At 39.0% G+C, this 23,422-nt stretch overlaps 1 protein-coding gene across 5 annotated transcripts in view; it reads left to right on the top strand.

Moving 5' to 3' along the window:
- Nucleotides 1–23,422, top strand: part of LOC129779525 (calcineurin-binding protein cabin-1-like) — a 165,393-nt gene that overhangs the window by 63,572 nt on the left and 78,399 nt on the right. For 4 of the 5 annotated variants that reach the window (XM_055787062.1, XM_055787061.1, XM_055787058.1 and 1 more), the window contains exons 5-6: nt 8,951–9,076; nt 20,290–20,470. In XM_055787062.1, coding sequence (XP_055643037.1) covers nt 8,951–9,076; nt 20,290–20,470 — 307 coding nt within the window. The remainder of the gene's footprint in view (nt 1–8,950; nt 9,077–20,289; nt 20,471–23,422) is intronic. The other variant, XM_055787059.1, reaches the window with a different exon arrangement.

Genomic DNA, 23,422 nt, shown 5'->3' with positions numbered 1-23,422 from the left:
GGGTTGTAGAGGGTTAAGTATCTGTACAGATTCGAATTTTCAGCACTCGACTGTTACTTCGGACGCCACTTCCCTCTTTCCTCGATACTTCCGAAATAACAAAGCAATTAACCCTTTGCGGTCGTATATCTGCTCTCAGCCACCACAGCAACGAATCATACTGGATACTTTATCTAACCATTTGTATTAGTATAACTTTTTCTAAACGATTCTTAAGGTCTATTGAACTTGTTCTCGAATTAATACGCAGTTTCTATGGACAATAGATAACGGTACTCGATGTAAAAAAAAATAATATGAAAAAATAAGAGGATCTTTTTCAAGGGAATTTAATTCCGACCGCAAAGGGTTAAAACAACACTTCGGTCGTTTTAATATTTTGTTACTTTCGTGCGTTGTTATCGTTTGCAGTGCAATTCAACGAGCAATTACAATAATTATATGCTTTTAGCACGAAGTGCAAGTACAGGGTAACTTCGATATAACGTACATTTCACTTTCAAAATTGTACGTTATATCGAATTGTATGTTATATCGAAGCATAATAAAGGACTCACAAACGTAGCCTATAATACATTATTGTGTTGCTGTGTCAGTAAAGTTAATAAATAAATTCAACTAGAAGACGAAGCCAGCCTTTCTCATGATGTTTCTCTTCGTACTGTTGATTAAAGCTTGATTCATTTAGAATCCGGAGTCACAAAACCAGCTATATTTCGGGATTGATCAAAGGTACAAAACATGTTATAACATTACGATACAGATAGTTCATTGTTCTTTAAGAAAAAAGAAAATATTCAAAAAAAAATTCACCACCATTCAACACCTTGGGAATGTGTAGGTTATATCGAGGTAAAATGTACGTTATATCGAGTGACGTTATAAAGAGGGTACGTTATATCGAAGTTTACCTGTATTTGGAACGTTGTTCAGTAGTTGTTTTCAAATTCTCATCGTGCAACGTAACTTTTCCAATGTACAAAGCGGTCAGTAAAAACGTCCTATGTAAATTTTTCACTCGTAGGCTCCAATTCCAAACTAAAATCGCATAACAACAGTTACGATTGGTCACGAGTTACTATTGACTGCTAGTGGTAAAAGTAGTGATAAAGATCGATTCCTTTTGAAACAATTCGCGATTTCAACTTCGCTTTTCTCGAGTTGATGTAAATGTTACATAGGACTTTTTCAAAAGTTGCGCGAGATTTCTTCTCTGATTCTTTTTTTTTTATTACCATGATAGAGTAGTAAAATTACAGTAGAATTAGTTCAGTTCAAATCATTTGCTTGGATTTGATTACAGTCCGCAAATGTTTTTCAAAATGATCACAAGCCACACGCACGACTTCGATCGGCATTTCATCCCAGATATTCATCAAACGATTCTATGTTTGATGAATCTCTTTACTTCATATGTCATAAGTTTTGCTTCACCCAGCTTTCTTAGCATGTATCCCAAAATGCATATAACTCCAGACCAATAGCCCAACGTATAGATTATAATTATAATTATCACAACGCTCGTTTGTCAGGTCCTCCGATGCTATCTATTGAACCATCCTCCACTACTTATGGCCTCTACCCAGCTCACGAGAGAAAGCTTTACAAATACCGCTGAATCAATTTATTACAAGTAATGGTTTGCGGACTTTGCATCAATGAGTCGCTTCCTCGAAGCCATGGAACAATGCCACAAGCACTGCTCATGTGCTACTGTATGCTATCGACCAATTTGTTCCGAAGCCACAATGAGAGACCCTGTTCACCCGCCCTGGTCGAACCCTAGCTTGCGTCGTTTGAAGACTATCAAATGAGGTTTACTGAGGAAATTCTCGAAACATCGCAATGATTTTTGGAAATCTCTTTATGCAAATGCATGTAAATATTATAAAATTTTGAATAAGAAGCTTTTTGGTAAATATCAAATTCGAGTTCAGCGTAAAATAAAGTTCAACCCGAGAAATTTTTGGAGACATGTTGATACACAGAGCAACGAATCTGGTTTACCATCTGCATGACTGACGAACAAGACGAAGCCTCTACGATACCTGACATAGCTAACTTATTCCGACAACAATTCAGTCATGTTTCCGAAACTGAAACGATTAGTAACAACCTCATTAAAAAAGCAATCCTGTGATTGACGCTGTAACTGTTCACAACGCCTGCTCGAAGCTGAAAACATCATCTTGCCCTGATCCTGATGGAATTCCATCCATTGTTTTAAAACGCTGCGCTGATAGTTTGTCTTCACCGTTATCAACATTGTTCAACCGCTCTATACAATGCGGAGTTTTCTCCAAAGACTGGAAACAGTCCTATGTTTTTCCTGTGTTTAAGAAAGGGAGCAAGAAACTTGTCAAAAATTACCGTGGAATTGCTTGCTTATGTGCCATTTCCAAACTCTTCGAAGTAATTGTTCTTTTATATATAAAGCACTTGAATCTAAATATCAAGTCGACGCAATATACACTGATTTTTCAGCGGCCTTCGATAAACCTAACCATCAGATCACGATTGCCAAATTGCATCGAATCGGCTTTAATGGATCGTTGCTGCTCTGGCTGCAGTCTTATCTGACCGGTCGTACGATGTGTATGAAAATAAGTGACTTCATATTTTAATTTTCTTTCAAATTATAAATCAGAACTTCAGAGTTTGGCTGTCATCTTCTAACTCACTCCGTTCCACTTTATTAGTCCTTTTAAGTATAATATAAACAATACATTGGAATGATCGAGAACAGTTGTTTGTTTCTGATATCAAGCCCGCTAGTGGGTTTGAACCAAGTAGTCGAATATAAAACTATTACAATTCTCCTCCCTTAAGATTCTGATAGAATGATTAAATTCAAATGTAAAATACTACAATGTTATGCTTAATTCGTTGATGTCTCAGAACAATCACTTATTTCAATAGTATTAATATATTCAAAAATAAACAAACTCACTACGTTTACTACTGATCTTACTTCGTTTCGATCGTCTTAATGGAGACGTCTGAGGGTGTCTACGCTTTCGCGTTCCGGATTTTCTTTCCTGTCGGCTATGTTCAGAATGTTCGATTTCAACTGGGCTGTTTGGAACACTAGTTGAGCTGGATCGAACGGCTGCATCGAACAAATTGGAGTCCGATACAAACCCGTAAAAATCTTCTTCGTCGCTTTGAATTGCCTGCTGTTGTTGATAATCATTTTCGGTATCTTGGTTCACTAGGCACTCTGGTGAGATCTGATCGAATAAAATTCTTGTAGACTTTCGATCAAAAGGCTCTTCCACCAAACGTAATTGATGTCGATGGGCGGAAAACAATCGACCGCCGAGTGAAACCTGGAAAATATTTGTAGATAGTCGCTTAATAAATTTTGCTCTCAACCACCTACGCATATCAGTAGGGTTGTGGTTTTTATAATATACAGGATCACCTGGTGTCAGTTTTATAAAAGGATCATGCACTGAGATATTAGTTCGATCTTTAAGGTATGTTTCATCATGCTGTGAATTAGTCAATTGTTTTTTGTAGTGTTTTTTAGGGTTAATGAGATCCAAATCTGTTTTTGGTTTAAAAGTGAAAACTCGCTCTGAAGGAAATTGACCATTACCCAAACAAGTATTACGGTAATTAAAGAGGAAATTGTTAACTTTTTCCTCTGTGTCCATCTTTTGCATCCGTGGGTCTAGTAAGTATTTTTTAAATACTTCCTTGATTAGTCGCACCATCCTCTCAGCCTGTCCGTTGCTTTGCGGGTTATACGGAGGGCTCTTCAAAACCTTTATACCTTGATTCTCTAGAAACTTGATGAATGAGGATGAATTGAAAGGAGGTCCTCCGTCGGTAACAACCACATCCGGTAACCCAAACCGTGCAAATAATGTTGTAAATCTCTTTAGAACTTTTTTGCAATCGGTTCCTTGTGGCATTATGTCCAATTCTAACCATTTACTATAGCTGTCAACAATAATTAAAAATACTTTTTGTTGGAAATAAAAAAAATCAGCATGCAGGCGACTGAATGGACGTGTTGTGGGTATCCAAGCGTTTTTTGTCTTAGGTTTTGGCACGATAGACATCTCTATACAGGTACGGCAAGATTTGATGTAATTTTCAATATCTTTGTTTAGCCCAAACCAATACACACTTCTTCGAGCCAATTGCTTAACTTTTGAAATCCCTGTATGATTTTTGTGCAATATTTTCAGAATAACGTTTTGCAAAACTTTCGGAATAATCACTCTATCTTGAAACAAGATACATCCATCAACTAATTCAAGATCCTGATAATGTGCCCGAATATCCTTGAAACATGTATCAATCCTATCTGGCCAACCGTTTGAGATAAATGTCTGCACTTGTTGCAAAAACTTATCCTTTCCTGTCTCTCGTGCTATCTGTCGATAGTCCATGGGAAAATCCGTTGAAAAATTTAAGTTTTTAATGTATTCTCGCTGCAATGACTGAGGAATTTCGTCCGATAGCGGGAATCTCGAACAAAAATCGGCATTCCCCATTTTTGTAGACGGTCGATAAACTATGTCGAAGTCATATATTGAAAGTTCCATAACATAGCGTTGTAATCTGGTAACATACATTGAATTACGACCTTCTTTACCAAAAATGCCAATGAGTGGCTTATGGTCAGTGTAAACTGTAAATTTCTGGCCATAGAGAAACTTATGAAATTTTTTTATAGTGGTTACCACTGCTAAAGCTTCCAGATATAATATGGGATACTTGCGTTGGGCATTATTAAGAGAAAATGATGCAAACGAAATTGGTTTCTCTATACCATTAACCACATGAGCGATAACACCACCGATACCATAACTGGAGGCATCAGAAACCACTACTACAGGTTTTCTTGGATCAAAAAATTCTAAGAGATTTTCATTCAAAAGGTAATTCTTGCATTCATCAAAGACTTTCTGACATTCGCTAGACCAATAAAACTGAACTTCCTTTTGCAGTAATCTGTAAAGACAACTCAAACGGGATGACAAATGGGGGATGAACTTTCCGTAAAAGTTCAAAAGTCCCAAAAATGCCTTTAATTCTGAAACGTTTCGTGGTGGTTTCGCTGCACGAATAGTTTCTACCTTTTGCGGACATGGCATTAATCCTTTATCTGAAATAATGTGTCCCAGGTAAGGCAATGATTTTACAAAAAAATTGCATTTTGTTAGATTCACTTTTATGTTAGCTTTAGAAAGACGGTCTAAAACCAAATAAAGATTTTTTTTACAGTCTTCATAGTCAATCCCGGCAATTAAAACGTCGTCTAAATAACAAAATACTAAAGGTAAACCATTCAAAATTTGATCCATAACCTTTTGAAAAATCGAAGCGCTGGATGATGCACCTTGTGGTAGTCTTGTATAAGTGTAGAGACCTTTAAGAGTATTGATTACCATAAATTTCTGCGATTTTTCTGATAACTTCAACTGAGTATATGCTCCAGCAAGGTCTAATGAACAGAAAACCTTAGCACCCGCCAAAGAAGCAAAAAGATCCTGAGCATTTGGCAAAGGATAAGTATTAGATACGATCATCTTGTTGATTGAAACCTTGCAATCAATTACCAAACGAATTCCTTGATCTTTTTTTACAATAACCACAACAGGCGAAGCCCACTCACTTGCCTCTATAGGCTTAATCACTCCATCTCTTTCTAAAAGTTCAAGATGTTCAATAACTTTTTGTCTGAGCCTCAAGGGAACTTGATAGGCTTTCTTGAAAACAGGTCTATCTTCCTTCAGAATTAAGTCTCCTTCAAACCCAACTATAGGATCAGAAAAGCTCTTTTTGAAAATGTGATTAAACTTACTCTTCACATTTTCCACTGTACTTTCAATCTCCCTCTCCGAGATCTGATTTATCCTCGCACAAGAAAATGGCGTACGCCATTCCGGGAAGAACAAATCGAGCCATTTTTTGCCAAAAAGTGGAGTAATTCTGCGCAATTTCTTATTATTTTTCAAAACCACCAATTCCATATTGTGCTCACTAATTCCATTTATGCTTACAGATACCAAAATGCTTCCTAAAACTTCCAATTTAGCTCCATCCACAACGGCAAGGCGATTGTTGTATGATTCCAGCATTATATGTCCAAATCGACTATTATATTCCTGTTCGTCAATGACGCTAACAGCAGAACCACAATCAACTTCCATGCGCATTTTCCTATTTTCGATAAAGACTTCTATGTAACAGGGCTCATTCAGATGCTTGGCAGAAGACAGTTTCATACAATTTTCTTCTGATTCGGACCCGCTGTCTTTAAGATCCTCTTTCAGACGTTTAAAATAATCAGTCCTGCTAGCAGTTTGAGCCGGAGAAACTTCAGTATCATCCACAAATTTGACATGCATCTTTTTTTTTTTTCTTTTCAGTTCGTAGCAATATTTTTTTGTGTGCCCCTTCTTGTTGCAAAAATTGCAAAAGTATGATTTTCTTTGGCTAGAAAACGACCTACTACGACTACTACTCCTGCTTTCATCATGTCTATTTCTCCTTTCTCGGCTTCTGGGACGATGTGAACTGTAAACCTTCCGCTTGCTGCTGTCTACTTTCGCCACTACTGTTAGTCTATTATCGTTCATCATTCTTGTGCGTACGCCAGCAACTTCTCTGTTGACAATAATTTTTTCAGCTTTAGCCAAAGTTAATTCTTCCTCTTCAATCAGTCTTTGCTGAACCTGCTTGTCTAAAACGCCCATTACTAATTTATCTCTAATGGCAGTTTCCTTAAACGCACCAAACTCGCAGCTTTCTGCTTGTAATTTTACTTTAAGAATAAAATCTTCTGCTGTTTCAGATTCTCCCTGCATCATAATATAAAATTTGTATCTCTGAAACATATCTGTATCTGCCTTGTCAAACCGTCGCTTTAACGAATCAATAATGGCCTCATAAGTCAGAGTAGATAAATCTACACCTGGATGTAATAGCTTTAGCTCACTGAATGTTTCTCTTCCACACAGCGCAAGGAAATATGCAATTTTCTCCTCCACTGGTATTTTATTAATCTTAAAGATCCATTCGATTTGCTCAACATATTGCGCGAAACTGGTTGAACCAGGAATATACGCTTCAATGGAGCCTATTAGCGGCATTGTTAATCTGATAGTACAATAAAATGAATAATAATGAGTGCAAAAACCAAAACGTCTGAATATTAATGCTTCTAAATATATGTGTTTCCAAAAAATTGATAATAAATTAAGGGAACTTCTTTTATTTTTATCATTGACCAAAAATGGGTGCACGTACCTTATTTTCTGTTGTTCAATCAAAGAGAATCAAATCGACCGCCCAAAATCTGGCTCGGGCAGGCAAAAACACTCAGCAAAAGCAGCAAAAACCAGCAACAGCAGCAGATACCAGCAACCACAGGAGCACAAACAGCAACCATCTACAAATCGCTCAATCGACAAATTTTGCCTGATAAAATCGAAAGACAAAACAAAATTAGTCTTCCAAAGGAACTGATTGAATTGTCAGAAAACAATAATATTACAGAACACAATGTCCGTCGAATTAAGCAACAAAAAAAAATGGCTATAGGGCTGAATAAAACTTTAATAAAATCACTATGCCGGCACCGCAAACAATATGGGCAGCGCAAACAATATAGGCAGGAACAAAAAAAAACAACTCTTACCCCAAACTCTGGTGACAAGATGAAACACTGCTACCAAATTTCACTTTCACTTTCACTTTCCACTTTTATCCTCGTCGCCACTTTAATTTTCTTTCAAATTATAAATCAGAACTTCAGAGTTTGGCTGTCATCTTCTAACTCACTCCGTTCCACTTTATTAGTCCTTTTAAGTGTAATATAAACAATACATTGGAATGATCGAGAACAGTTGTTTGTTTCTGATATCAAGCCCGCTAGTGGGTTTGAACCAAGTGGTCGAATATAAAACTATTACACATATCACCCCCATTCGAAGTAACATCGGGCGTTCCACAGGGAAGCCACCTAGGACCTTTAATTTTCCTACTGTACCTCAACGATGTCAACCTAATATTAGAATGCAAGAAGCTTTCTTATGCGAATGACTTTAAACTTTTTATGCGCGTGAAGAACTACGAAGATGCAGTGTTTTTACTAGGACAATTAACAATTTTTGCCGGTTGGTGTGAAGCCAATCGTATGTCTCTTAACGATTCAAAGTGCTCTGTCATCTCCTTCTCTCGGAAACGATCAACGATTCGATTCGATTATGAGCTTCATGGATCGCTGTTGAATAGAACTACAAACATTAAGGACCTAGGAATCATTTTAGATTCGAAACTGACGCTCCAACAACATACTTCATACGTTGTTTCCGAGGCATCAAAAAGCTCTTGGTTTTACGTTTCGTATCACCAAACATTTCACCGACATACAATGCCTCAAAGATTCATACTGTTCACTGGTTCGCTCGATCCTGGAGTACTCATCCGTAGTTTGGGCTCCTTATTACGACAACAGCATCCGAAGAATTGAGTCCGTCCAACGCAAATTTGTATCATCTCGCTTGTACCGATACATGCTATGATGCATACGCATTCACCGAAACTTGGCTCAACGAGAATACTTTATCCCAACAAATTTTCGGACCTTCGTACAATGTATATCGGCATGACAGATCGCTAACAAATAGCAATAAGCGTTCAGGGTGCGGTGTTTTTATAGCCATTCGTTCCAATTTACAATCACGTGAACTGCAATCGTCAAATTGGTCAACATTAGAGTAATTGTGGGTGGAAGTCGCATTTGCTGATCATACTGTTTTCGTTTGTATTATTTACATTCCACGGGATCTGGTCAATGATCGCAGTATTATCGACCGTCATATCACTTCTCTCTCCAGGATAACCTCGCGCATGAAGCCGAAAGACAACGCGAGCTGATCGGACAAGTTTGAGAATCGATCCGATAACGGTGTTTTTTTTCACGCAGATTTATATTGTGCTTTTTTCATCAGCGCTTGCGAGGGAAGCGAGCTCAATAAAAAGTGGTGCACGATCGAGACGCCGAGGATCCAGTTCAGATCAACACACATTCATCACACGCTACACAGCAGCGGCAAGTAGAAGTTTATTTTTCTATTGTTCCATTTATCATTCCTTCAACCTCCTGTGTACGATTTACACCATTGTCCAACATTGTATTTACTAAATCGGCAAGCGTTGGCATTAGGGGTGTACATTTTTCTAACATTACCGTTGAAATTTTTGTTGAAACTTTTTTTCATTTTTGAATTTTATACAATAAAAAATTTAAATAAATATCATTTATATATACCTTGAATACAAATATAATTTATTTACTCATTTATTTTTTTCTATTTTTTTATTATTATTCTATACTGTTAACATCGAACAGGTGACTAATTTATTATTATGGCTGAGGGCGGGGAGGATCCCCCATCCACGTTATTGAATGTTTCTGATGCTGACCCACCTCCTGAAGAGCAGGAGGATGAAGCAGACGTTGAGGAGGAAATTGATGAAAAACATGATTTTCGTCTAAAGGAATTCCCGGAGGGATTCAAAGGTCCATTCATTGTATACTTTAGACGAAAATCAAAACCTCTTAATGTCATTCGCATCTCAATAGAACTAACGCAGAAAGTTACTGAAATTACTCGGATGGGGCCAGACAAATTACGAGTTGTCGTCTCTTGCAGAACCCAAGCGAATGTAATAACGCGCTGTGATCTCTTTGCGATTGAGTATCGCGTATACGTACCCTGTTGCAACGTTGAAATAGACGGTGTAATAAACGAAAAGGGTTTGACTCGAAAAGTGATACTCGATGGTGTCGGTCGCTTCAAGAACTCCTCACTTAAAAGTGTGAAGATTCATGAATGCGATCGACTGAAGTCTGTGTCACTTAAAAATGACAAACGAGTTCTCAATCGGACAAACTCTTTTCGTGTGACATTTGAGGGTTCCGCTCTTCCAAACTATGTTGCAATAGGTGCACTTCGTTTACCTGTTCGGTTGTTTGTACCCCGGGTAATGAAATGCAACAAATGTATGCAACTCGGTCACACGGCCGCCTATTGTTGCAATAAACAACGTTGCGCAGATTGTGGAGAGAGTCATGATGGGACTTCTTGCTCAAAAGAGTGTCTTCATTGCGACGAGACTCCACATGATCTTTCTCAATGCCCGGTGTACATACAACGAGGGGAAAAACTCGAGCGTTCCTTAAAGGAACGTTCCAAGCGGACTTATGCAGAAATGCTTAAGAGTTCCGCTTCAACGACTCAGGACAATCCCTACTCCATTCCGCAGAACGACGAGCCTGTTGCTGACGCTCCCAATGCAGGAAGTTCCGGTACATCGCAGGGTGCCATTAGGAAAAGAAAAATTACTTCTTTTCCATCACTCCCCAGAAAGAAGACCGAAACTTCCCAAGTTGGAATGAAACCTCGTATCGAACGTGCTGAGAATAGACCGAAGCAAGTACCTCCTGGATTTGACCACTGTAATACAGTGGAATTGCAGAAGCATCATCCCTAAACTAGATCAATTTAAATTTGTAATTCATAGTTCTAACTGTGATGTATTTTCCCTCTGTGAAACATGGCTTTCTTCAGCCGACGAGCTGAATTTCCACGATTTCAACATTATTCGCCTCGATCGAAATGTCTCGTTTGGTGGCGTACTATTGGGGATCAAAAAATGTCACTCCTTCTATAGAGTCACTCTCCCATCGATGACAGGCATTGAAGTTGTCGCTTGCCAGACACAAATCAATGGCAAAGACCTCTGCATTGCCTCGATATATATTCCTCCAAGAACTATGGTTGGCCGCCATCAGTTTTTTGATATCATCGAGGCACTGCCGGAGCCGCGGCTTATCTTAGGTGACCTCAACTCCCATGGAACAGCATGGGGTTCACTCTACGATGACAACCGTGCCACTTTGATTTATGATCTGTGCGACAACTTCAAATTGACAGTTTTGAATACTGGGGAAGCAACTAGAATAGCCAACCCTCCTGCACGGGCAAGTATGCTAGACATATCACTTTGCTCTTCTTCGTTATCCCTGGATTGCACGTGGAAGGTAATCCAAGATCCCCACGGTAGTGACCACCTGCCAATAATTTTATCGATCGCCAATGAATCAGGTTCTCGTGAGTCAGTCGATATTGCTTATGACCTCACGAAAAATATTGTCTGGAGAAAATTTGCAGAAATAATATCTGAAGCACTTGTTTCAATGCATGAACTTCCTCCACTCGAAGAGTATAACTTTATATCGAGTTTGATTTACGAAAGCGCACTTCAAGCTCAAAAGAAACGTGTTCCTGCTACCACTTTCCGACGTCGCCTCCATCACTTTGGTGGGACAAGGAGTGTTCAAAGGTCTACCTTGAAAAATCATCCGCTTTCAAAAAATTCAGGAAAACTGGATCAGTGGAATAGTTTCGAAAGTATCAAGCTCTAGAAGCCAAACTAAAAGGTCTGATTAAAGCAAAAAAGCGTGGATATTGGCGAAAGTTCGTCAATGGTTTGTCAAGGGAGACCGCTATGAGCACTCTTTGGAATACGGCTAGGAGAATGCGTGGCTGGAACCATACTCTGACCGTTGGATTTTCAAATTTGCAAGAAAGGTTTGTCCCGATTCCGTTCCTGCACAAAGCGTCGTACGCGACATTCCGCTCCAATGCGACTTTGAGAATTTTTCGATGGTACAATTCTCAATTGCCCTCCTCTCATGTAACAATTCAGCTCCGGGGTCGGACAAGATTAAATTCAACTTGTCCGACCAATATTGTCCCACATGACTGGAGACAAGTGAGAGTGATAGCCATACGAAAACCCAACAAGCCGGCTTGCGATTACAACTCGTATAGGCCGATTGCAATGTTATCCTGTATTCGTAAATTGTTAGAGAAAATGATTCTACTTCGTTTGGACAAGTGGGTTGAAGCGAACAATTTGCTGTCAAATACGCAGTTTGGCTTCCGCCGAGGTAAAGGGACAAATGATTGTCTCGCGCTGCTATCTTCTGAAATCCAAATCGCATTTGCTCGCAAAGAACAAATGGCTTCCGTTTTCCTCGATATCAAAGGGGCATTTGATTCAGTCTCCATGGAAATTCTCTCAGAGAAACTTCATAATCGTGGACTTTCACCAATTCTGAATAATTTCCTGTACAATTTACTGTCAGAAAAGCACATGTTTTTCAATCATGGCAGCTTGAAATCTTCTCGATACAGTTTTATGGGCATACCACAAGGCTCCTGCCTAAGCCCCCTCTTGTACAGTTTTTACGTCAATGATATAGATGATTGTCTAACTAGAGACTGCACGCTGAGACAACTTGCAGACGATGGAGTTATTTCCATCACGGGTACTAATCCCGTCGTTCTGCAAAAGTCGTTGCAAGATACCCTGAACAACCTGTTCACGTGGGCTCTCAAGCTGGGTATCGAATTCTCTACGGAGAAAACCGAAATGGTCGTTTTTTCTAGGAAGCACGAACCCGCCCAATTCCAGCTTCACCTATCCGGCAAAACGATCAAGCACTCGATGTTTTTCAAATACCTTGGAGTATATTTTGACTCTAAATGTACCTGGGGAATACACATTGCGTATTTGAAACAGAAATGCCAGCAAAGAATCAATTTTCTCCAAACAATAACCGGAACATGGTGGGGTGCCCATCCAGGAGACCTCATTCAGTTATACAAAACAACGATATTATCAGTGTTAGAATATGGCAGTTTTTGCTTCCGATCAGCTGCCAGGATTCTCAAGCTGGAGAGAATACAATATCGTTGCCTGCGTATAGCAATGGGGTGTTTGCATTCGACACATACGATGAGTCTCGAAGTTTTGGCAGGAGTTCCCCCGCTTACTCTTCGGTTCACCGAATTATCCTACAAATTTCTCATCCGTTGCAAGATCATGAATCCATTGGTGATTGATAACTTCGAAAATCTACTCCAACTGACTCCTCAGTCAAGTTTTATGTCTTTATACCATGAGTACCTTACCCACGACGTGCACCCTTCACCAGGCATCTCCAACCAAGTTTGCTTCCCATACTTTTGCAATTCCTCTGTCATTTTTGATCTGTCCATGCGACAAAAAATCCATGGAATCCCAGATCACCTACGCTCCGATTCTATTCCGCCGATATTTTCGGCAGAATATGGGAAAGTTAGATCTGATAAAATGTTCTTTACTGACGGTTCATTCATAAACGGGTCCACTGGCTTCGGCATCTTCAATGAAAATTCCAGTGCCTCTTTCAAACTCAAAGATCCTTGTTCCGTGTATATGGCTGAACTGGGTGCGATATATTACGCATTAGGGATCATTGAAACATTGCCCATCGACCACTATTTTATTTTTTCAGACAGTCTCAGCTCAATAGAGGCAATCCGCTCAATGAAAGTTGATAAATGCTCATCTTATTTCCTAACAAGAATAAGACAACTATTGAGTGTTTTGGTCGAAAAATTATTCAAGATTACCTTAGCATGGGTTCCCTCTCATTGCTCGATACCGGGGAATGAGAAAGCGGACTCGCTAGCTAAGGTGGGCGCTTCAGAAGGCACAATTTTTGAAAAGCAAATTGCTTATAATGAATTTTTCCACATTCCTCGTCAGAATACGCTCGTAAGTTGGCAGCGCATGTGGAGTGAAGATGAGTTCGGTCGTTGGTTACACACGATTATCCCTAAGGTCTCGACGAGTGCATGGTTCAAGGGATTGAATGTAGGTCGTGATTTCATTCGCGTGATATCTCGGCTTATGTCCAATCACTACAACCTAAACGCGCATCTCTATCGCATTGGGCTCGCAGCAAACAATCTTTGTGATTGTGGCGATGGCTACCACGACATCGAGCATGTTGTCTAGTCGTGTATCCGGTTCCATGCTGCTCGCTCTCAGCTCTCTAGAGTACTGAGAGCACAAGGCAGACAATCGGATATCCCCGTCCGGGATATCTTAGGTAGCCGTGATCCTGATCTTCTGCTTCATCTATACCTGTTCCTCAGAAACGCCGATGTCAACGTTTAATGATGTTTCCTTCATTGTGTCCCCGTTTCATATCCCTCCTATCCAAACGATAAACTTTTACTTAGTCGCGGCAATACATACACACACTCTTTACAGATACACGGGCCAAAGGTTGTGCAGTCCACTGATCATTCAACATGAGCCAAAGGTTGTACCGCTTATGACAACTCTACACGAGCTGATGATTGCGCCGGCTAGTGACCATTCTATCCTGGATTCCTCGAGTCGAGAATGACGCACCACGCTAGATATGGGGTACAGACTAGGGAGCGTTGCTGATTAATGGTCAGCTGCATCCCAATAGGAAGTAGCCCGTGTCGGGCACACGTATAGAGCATCGAAGACTGCAACATACCAATTATGAGAACACTTGTAATACTAACCTCGAGCCAACCGCGAGTAATCGGTTACATATTAGTAACATAGTTGTAAGACAAAAATTGTCAAAATATTGGACTCCCGGCCCTGTCAGGCTAACGCCACATGTGCCTTAATAAAAAATATATTTTGGAAAAAAAAAAAAAAACCACGAGTACTAAGTTTTCTAAATTGGAACCATTCCATAAAACAAGGCGCTTTTCAGGGCCTTTTAAACCTTCCAAAAAAGAGTTTAGGAAATACAGTTCAATGCTTTCTAAAACATTATCCAAAATAATAATAAAACACAAATTGATTTTTTCATAATTTGTTTGCTAGGATCTGATGAGTATGTGAATTTGGCAGTTGAGCTTATTGATAGTTGGGGACTTTACTGATTATTCAATTTTCACCAATTCTTAAATTGTTTCCAGATTGAAAGTACAGTAATTTACAATTAGTTCGACATTTAGCTAATTGGACGGACATGTAATGCGACATATTTAGTTGGACATTTTTGTAAACATAGAGATCCAAATTATGACCCCACATTGAAAGTCGACACTGTAACAATGTCATCGCAAATGTTCAATTACAGGTTAAAATCGCCTTCAATGCAATACTGAGTGGTGCTTCGGCACGTCGCATTGAATGTAATTTACTGTACAACATGTCACAAAGCTGGATGGGAAGAAATTTTCCAACTGTGAAAGCTGTGGCGAGTGGCAACAAATCGCTAAACAGGAAGGTTTAGCCGAACAAGATGGGGATATCGAGTGATAACAAAACAATAAACTCTTTAGATTGAAGATAATTTTGTGATCCTGTGAACGAGCGAACAAATCGTAATGAATGTATTTTTTTTGCCATCGCTCCCTTTTAACGCTCATTCGTTCGTCTCGTTGGACTCGCCCCTCTGGCTGAGTCTGCCGATTTGTCTCTATCCTGTGAGTGTGTACCGCTAGAGTATAAAACACGCAGACCCCAAAAAAATATCTTATTTTCTTTCAAACCGTAAACCCGTGTGATTGTACGGCATCGGCATCGTGGACGTAACAAAGGAGGACCAGTTAAGGGAAAGGCAAAGTCTCACTCGAACCGTGCAGGTCTCCAGTTCCCTGTTGGTCGCATTCACTGATTGCTCCGCAAGGGTAACTAGGCCGAACGGATTGGTGCCGGAGCACCAGTATACCTAACAGCGATTATAGAGTTTCGGCCGTCGGAGTGCTCGAGTTGGCTTGTAAAGCTGCTCACGACAATCAGAAAACCCGCATCAAGAACAGAGCTGCTTCGGTTCGGCGCTCATCAAGGCAACATTTAGTTTCAGTGAGTGGCAAAGTGTTTCTCCGGCACGTCGCATTAAATGTAATTTACTGAACAACATGTCACAAGCTGGATGGGAAGAAATTTACCAACTGTGAAAGCTGTGGCGAGTGGCAAACGCAATAGCTAAACAGGAAGGTTTAACCGAACAAGATGGGAATATCGAGTGATAACAAAAACACAACACCAAAGGTTCTTTTCAGAACCATCAATATATTCATAAAGAGTAAACAGTAAACTAATCCATTTTTCAGGTAGATAGGTAGGTATTCACGTAGGAGAAGAAAATAAAACAATATATTTAAAATATATATTTGACAAAAGCTGTCCCCTTTGTATAGTCCTACGTCACTTCGGTTATGTCCCCGACATTACCCACCCGTCTTTTTTTTTCAAAACCACGAGTACTAAGTTTTCTAAATTGGAACCATTCCATAAAACAAGGCGCTTTTCAGGGCCATTAAACCTTCCAAAAAAGAGTTTAGGAAATAAAGTTCAATGCGTTCTAAAACATTATCCAAAATAATAATAAAACACAAATTGATGTTTTCATAATTTGTTTGCCAGGATCTGATGAGTATGTGAATTTGGCAGTAGTTCTGAGCTTATTGATAGTTGGGGACTTTCAAGATTATTCAATTTTCACCAACTCTTAAATTGTTTCCAGATTGAAAGTACAATAATTTACAATTAGTTCGACATTTAGCTAATTGGACGGACATGTAATGCGACTTATTTAGTTGGACATTTTTGTAAACATAAAGATCCAAATTATGACCGCACATTGAAAGTCGACACTGTACCACTGTCATCGCAAATGTTCAATTACAGGTTCAAATCGCCTCCAATGCGACACTGAGTGGCGCTTCGGTACGTTGCATTGAATGTAATTTACTGTAAAATATGTCACAAGCTGGATGGGAAGAAATTTTCCAACTGTGAAAGCTGAGGCGATTGGCAAATGCAATCGCTAAACAGAAAGGTTTAGCTGAACAAGATGGGGATATCGAGTGACAAAACAATAAACTCTTTAGATTGAAGATAATTTTGTGATCCTGAAAAGGACCCTTTTTAGCCTGCATGTGAATCCAACGAGCGAACAAATCGTAATGAATGTATTTTTTTGCCATCGCTCCCTTTTAACGCTCATTCGTTCGTCTCGTTGGACTCGCCCCTCTGGCTGAGTCTGCCGATTTGTCTCTATCCTGTGAGTGTGTACCGCTAGAGTATAAAACACGCGGACCCCAAAAAAATATCTTATTTTCTTTCAAACCGTAAACCCGTGTGATTGTACGGCATCGGCATCGTGGACGTAACAAAGGAGGACAAGTTAAGGGAAAGGCAAAGTCTCACTCGAACCGTGCAGGTCTCCAGTTCTCTGGTCGCATTCACTGATTGCTCCGCAAGGGTAACTAGGCCGAACGGATTGGTGCCGGAGCACCAGTATACCTAACAGCGATTATAGAGTTTCGGCCGTCGGAGTGCTCGAGTTGGCTTGCAAAGCTGCTCACGACAATCAGAAAACCCGCATCAAGAACAGAGCTGCTTCGGTTCGGCGCTCATCAAGGCAACAATTAGTTTCAGTGAGTGGCATAGTGCTTCTCCGGCACGTCGCATTAAATGTAATTTACTGAACAATATGTCACTAGCTAGATAGGAAGAAATTTTCCAACTGTGAAAGCTGTGGCGAGTGGCAAACGTAATAGCTAAACAGGAAGGTTTAACCGAACAAGATGGGAATATCGAGTGATAACAAAAACACAACACCAAAGGTTCTTTTCAACCCTCAACATATTCATAAAGAGTAAACAGTAAACTAATCCATTTTTCAGGTAGATAGGTAGGTATTCACGTAGGAGAAGAAAATAAAACAATATATTTAAAATATATATTTAACAAAAGCTGTCCCCTTTGTATAGTCCTACGTCACTCCGGTTATGTCCCCGACATTACCCACCCGTCTTTTTTTTATTTCATCGACAATTTTGATCAACCTATTTTTGATAACATGAAAATGAGCGCTCTATCGTATGTAACAACTTTGTCGAAGACAGTTTTTGTCTAGATAATAACTGTCGAGCACTAAATGGTAATTTCCACTTAAATACATCTCCTGGACCATTGTGCAATGTACTAAATAACATGAAGCATGATATTTGATTCTTGCAAGTATTGTCATTGTTGTTGTTTCCATGCGGTGCCAAAGAAAGATTGATGTAAGTTATGAGATGTGGAATAATGGTGCTGGTGCAACAAGCATATAATCGCCTGTAGCCGAGTGTATGTTTGAGGTAAATTTTCAATGCATTTACTTGAAAGAAACAGCTTGTGTATTGTTCTGCGAGAGCAAGGATGAACCATCAATCAATTATCATCAACCATAAAATTATTGCAATAAAAAAAAACAATTCAGGGCGACCAAACCATTCTATTAAACAGTTATTTCTAAAATTTCGCAGCATTCTAAATTGATGTGCGAAGTTATTGACAAGCGACTTGAATAAAATAACAACGTAGTTCTACGTCAAAAATGGGCTCGTGTCTTGGACACAACCTCCTATATTTTTTTTCTTGTTGGCGCAACCATTGGAATTGTTTTTTTTTAGAAAAGAAGTTCAATTTTTTTTGTGAAAGTCTCGTTCGCTGATATCCGCGCCACGGCTCATTCCCTCGCGGATAATTATGTATCTACCTTATATTTTGACGTATCTATTATCTATACCCTCTCCGCGAACAATTAAGGGGGGAATCTACTTTGAAAAAATGATTTTTTTTTTGCAATTTGCTCATTAGCATTGGCATTAGCATTAGCATTGAGCAAGTTGCACAATATCGTAGGTGGTACGAATTCAGAACTGTTAAGTTGAAAACTAGCCTCCATCCGTTGCTGATGATTGGTAATATCTCTTAGATGAAGGCATGTTTTCTCCAACAGTTGAGAATTGTCCTGGTCACGTCCTTGCAACTGCTAAGGAAAGGGAAGGAATGTTAGTTCAACATTTACTTAAGAGAGATGCAGAGAACTCTACGACCTCTCATAAATGTCTCGGGAATTTAGGAGTGCCATAGGATACACTCAGCCGGTGTTACTGGCAGGGCTTGTTATTGCTAATAATTACTTACTATTACTATTACTATTACTATTACTATTACTATTGCTATTACTATTACTATTACTATTACTATTACTATTACTATTACTATTACTATTACTATTACTATTACTATTACTATTACTATTACTATTACTATTACTATTACTATTACTATTACTATTACTATTACTATTACTATTACTATTACTATTACTATTACTATTACTATTACTATTACTATTACTATTACTATTACTATTACTATTACTATTACTATTACTATTACTATTACTATTAGCAGCACTATCACTATTATTATTACTACCACTATTAATATTACTATTACCTAGTGCAAATGGTTTCTGGTGAGGAAGAAAATTGATTAGTAATATTATATGATACCAAATCAAATGGTGTAAATGCGCTCCGGCCTTCGTTGTCACATTAGTAACTGTAAGGAAAGGATTGTTTTGATAAACTATGATTTCATTTTTATTGACAAACATTTAAAAAAAATTTAGTATACAAAACACAATATTCAATTAGAAAATTGATAACAAATAATGAATATGAAAGAAAAGGCTGAACCCGAGATGTTCTGCGTGTTCCTGTTGAAATTTTCAAACGTAACCTAAATTCAACACAAATATATGGCAATTACTAACTACAAACACAATGTATTATCCAAGTATGTAGTAAAAGCACCTGTATAATATCCGCGGCTTGTAAAGAAGTTGAATACTGAAATTCGAGAATATCCAATATCAGGAACCTGAACATAATGTTCAAAATTTTAAATGCAGCATCTGAAATGATGAATCTGTGAATTTTATGATATGCGGGACTGCAATTTACCTCCGAAATCTGACGTAATATGTTTATTATTATAAACTCGACAAAAACAGAAAAACAAATGATTTTTTTTTTGCAATTTGCTCATGAGCTTAAAATAAACATATAGGATAAAAAAATATTCAAATTTCACTCATTCTTCTTCTTCAATTCTGTTGATTCATTTTCACATGCAGAAATTTTTTTTAGCCAGATTCGATTCACTTGATTCTGAGAAAAACGGACCACCAGCTAGGAACTGTTTTAGAGCGTGCATTCATGCACACAGCTGCCAACAGCTTAATAATTAATAATAACAAAAAATAAAAAAGTATCTTCAAATATGTCTTACCCAATCATTACCCAATCAAGTTTCATTTCGAGAAACGGGAAACATCATGAAAATCCTTCATTTTTAGGCTTTCCAGAGTAGAATCACTTCTTGATAGGTTTTTTAGGTTTTCATTTCGAGAAACGAGAAACATCACGAAAATCCTTCATTTTTAGGCTTTCCAGAGTAGAGTCTCTTCTTGATAGGTTCCATCCGATTCGATAAATCACAGATGTGCAATTATATAATTTTCGTTGAATAATAATTGATGGTAAGATTCATTAAATGTCATTTTCCATTCATATACAGATAATGTAGCTGACTGTGAAACGAAAAATCGTCGACGTGGAAGCGAATTGAAGATACTCGAACAATGGGGATGGCATAAAAATCGTCGATCTTCGCGAAAGAAAAGTATTCATGAAGCAATTGATCCAATTGAATCGACAGCGGATAGATTCCTGAGACGTTCTCTAGGTCAATATTTCTTGTGAGTATTTTCGTAAATTCTAATAATATAGACGCGATATCGTCGTTCCGCTCATGGATGGAATAATTCGCCCTGAGTTATTTCAGTTCAAATAGATTCTACTTCTCTACAGCAACTGTTATTTTTTTCTAGCAAAAAGTTGTTTTCCATTTCATTTTCATTTTTTCTTCCATTGCTGTAGAAATGAAGGTTGGCAAAGCCTTTGCACTCAATTTTACATTTTTTATCTATTAGCGAACTCCGAACTCTTGAGTTATTCTCAACAATTTCCTATTTCATTAGGGTGCGCGTCTTTTCCGGCCAATTGAGAGTAGATTCGCTGCAAAATAAGTGGTCGGTTTCGGACTACAATTTTTAAACATCTCGAAAACGGTATTTCTGATTTTGCCTCTGTATTTCCTGTACACGTTCACAGCCGTCACATGCGTTCTTTCAATCATGTCAGATAAACTTACTGGATTTATTGAAAATCGTGCCTCGCATGTTTAAGCTTGCTTTCAGCGCCTCTCCCTTCCCAACAAAATGATATTTTCTTGGTAACTCTGAGTTTATTAACTCTTTCAACCCGGCAGTGTGCTCCGCCGAAGTGCTACTGCTGTACTGAGCACAGCTCCGAAAAGTATGCACATCACGCTGGTGTGATCGATGTACAGTATCACTCTCATGTCGTCTAAAGACGACGCTCGTACACACAGCTCATCGCGCGGATGTCGTCTATTTAGACGACAGGTCGTCTAAAGAGTCGCTTCACGGAATCTAGATAGGAGAATCGAATGACTCTTTCCACTCGGTTTGTGTGCAAATCGCAGCAGTAATTTGCTCCACGAAGGCAAGTGCTTCTATAGTAGGGTGACATGGTGTGATTTGGTCGTATGGGGTGATTTGGACCACCCCTTTATCTCAAAAATAACGGCTCAACTTGGATTTTTTATAATGTCATTTCCTTCTATTGTTGAACCGTATGTACCTAAAGTAAACTGACCAGACGTCCGCGGGACGCGAGACAGTCTCGCATTTCAACAAAATGTCCCGTGTGAGATTGCGTCCCGCGAAACGTCCCGCATTTGGCAGAAGAAACGAAAATGTCCCGCGATATCAATATATTTCAATATCACATTTTGATCATGTTGATTTTCTTAAACGGATGACATCAAAAAAAAAAAACTTTTATTTGGCAGAGTGTTCAAGAGCGCTTCTAATGCATCGAAAGATTAATACGTTGAGATGGTTCCATCACACCGACAGTGGGCTTTTTGTTTAGAGAGTGTCGACTAGAAGCGACAGCAACAAAATTAGAAAATGATTTTTATAAAAGTCCCCTTTCATCCGCAGGGACCAACGTGAGTCAGACGAAAGGTTCATCTTTGGTCCCCTAACTAGCAGTCAGGGCTTAACCTTTTAAATAAGCCGAAAGAACTAGTGTATACTCGACAGGAAGAGGTCTTACGGAAGTTGGCCGGAACCGCAACCATGGCCGATAAAAAGATGTAAGCCGACGTGTTCTTTTACCTTTTCGTAGCTTTGGTGGTCGACTGTCTCTCCATTTTAGCCATTCGCCCAAAAGTTTTCTATCGGTCGCAGCTGGGGAATGTTGGGAAGGTTGGCCGTCTTCGCGACAATGTTTATCTCCAGATGATCCATCCTCCAGTGATCTTTTGGCATAATGGGCTGATCCCAGGTTCGGCATAAAGACCACATCACCTTCGCCACTTCCGGCAAGCACATCATATGACTCGAAAGAAGAGCGGTTTGACCATTCTCTCACGTCTGTCAGAGAAGAACCTTTTTCGAGAACTTGATGTGGATGATATATTCGACGTCATCGTTACCTGGAGGACGTAAAGTACCCGGTCCCCTGCCATTCGTTGAATTCTAGCATCAAGTACGTCTCATCTTTCATTATGAACAAGGAAAGAAGTTTTCTCATGCCTCATGCTACTCCTTCTGGGTGATTGCATGCTGCTCAGATACGGCCGGTCTCGTTTGGCGCTTCCGCATTAAAATGTCCATTTTGGACAGATTCTCCTTCACCGTTTGGCCGGTTGCTTCGAGCTACCGGCTTAAGGAGCGGCAGGGAAATGATGTTGTAAATACCAGATCGGCTATATGTGGTGGACACAAAGTGCCTCAGGATGTCCAACTTTTTCGCTGTAGGGTGGAGCTTGCAGTATGAAAAAATCATTAAGTTGCTTGACAGTGCTGCTGCTGCTGCGAATCAACAGCCTTGAATCATTTATTTTGTAGGCTTAATAATCGTAAGATTCAACGAAAATTTGTTCGATAAAATTATATTTCACCACCATCCGAAATTAGTCCATTTTTTGAATGCATACGTTAACACTAAAATCGATGAAAAATGAATTGGAATTTTCGAGCATTCCATACGGTAATTTGAAGAAAATTGTAGAATTTGAATCTTGCTTGCCAGGCGTAAATGCTCTGGCTGAGCGTGTGGTTTTCAGGCGTAAACAAAATCTAAACCACCAAAAATACACAACTGGGTGTCGATACTTAGAAATAAATAATACCGATCAGATTAGACTCGCTAAACTATGGTTTATGTTCACATAACGTATATACATAACGTTTTGTTTTTTGTGTCCCGCGTTAGACCTCTGACCATCTGGTCACTTTAACCTAAAGTAAAAAAATTGTAATGGGTTGTATCTAGGACACGTCCGCAGTTTTGGACGTATAACTTCGGAATTATATTATTCAATCCACTTGTTTATCACTTCGGATATTATTTTAGAATGCATCGAAATTTTTGTAATATATATTTAGCTATTCAATTTTTTATTACTTAAGTAGATTCCAATAAATCGAGTAGAGTCGAAAGCTTCCAGTACTTCTCGTTTATTTGGTTCAACTCACATCAGACTTTCTCCTTCTCAGATATCGATCAAAAACTATTAACCCTATATTCCGCTTGAGATATGATCGAACTCCACA

The sequence above is a fragment of the Toxorhynchites rutilus genome, chromosome 3 (genome assembly GCF_029784135.1).
Source record: "Toxorhynchites rutilus septentrionalis strain SRP chromosome 3, ASM2978413v1, whole genome shotgun sequence".
In the NCBI taxonomy this organism is placed as follows: Eukaryota; Metazoa; Arthropoda; class Insecta; order Diptera; family Culicidae; genus Toxorhynchites; species Toxorhynchites rutilus.
The sequence above is the reverse complement of the archived record's forward strand: the minus strand, read 5'-3'. Positions and strand labels throughout refer to the sequence as shown.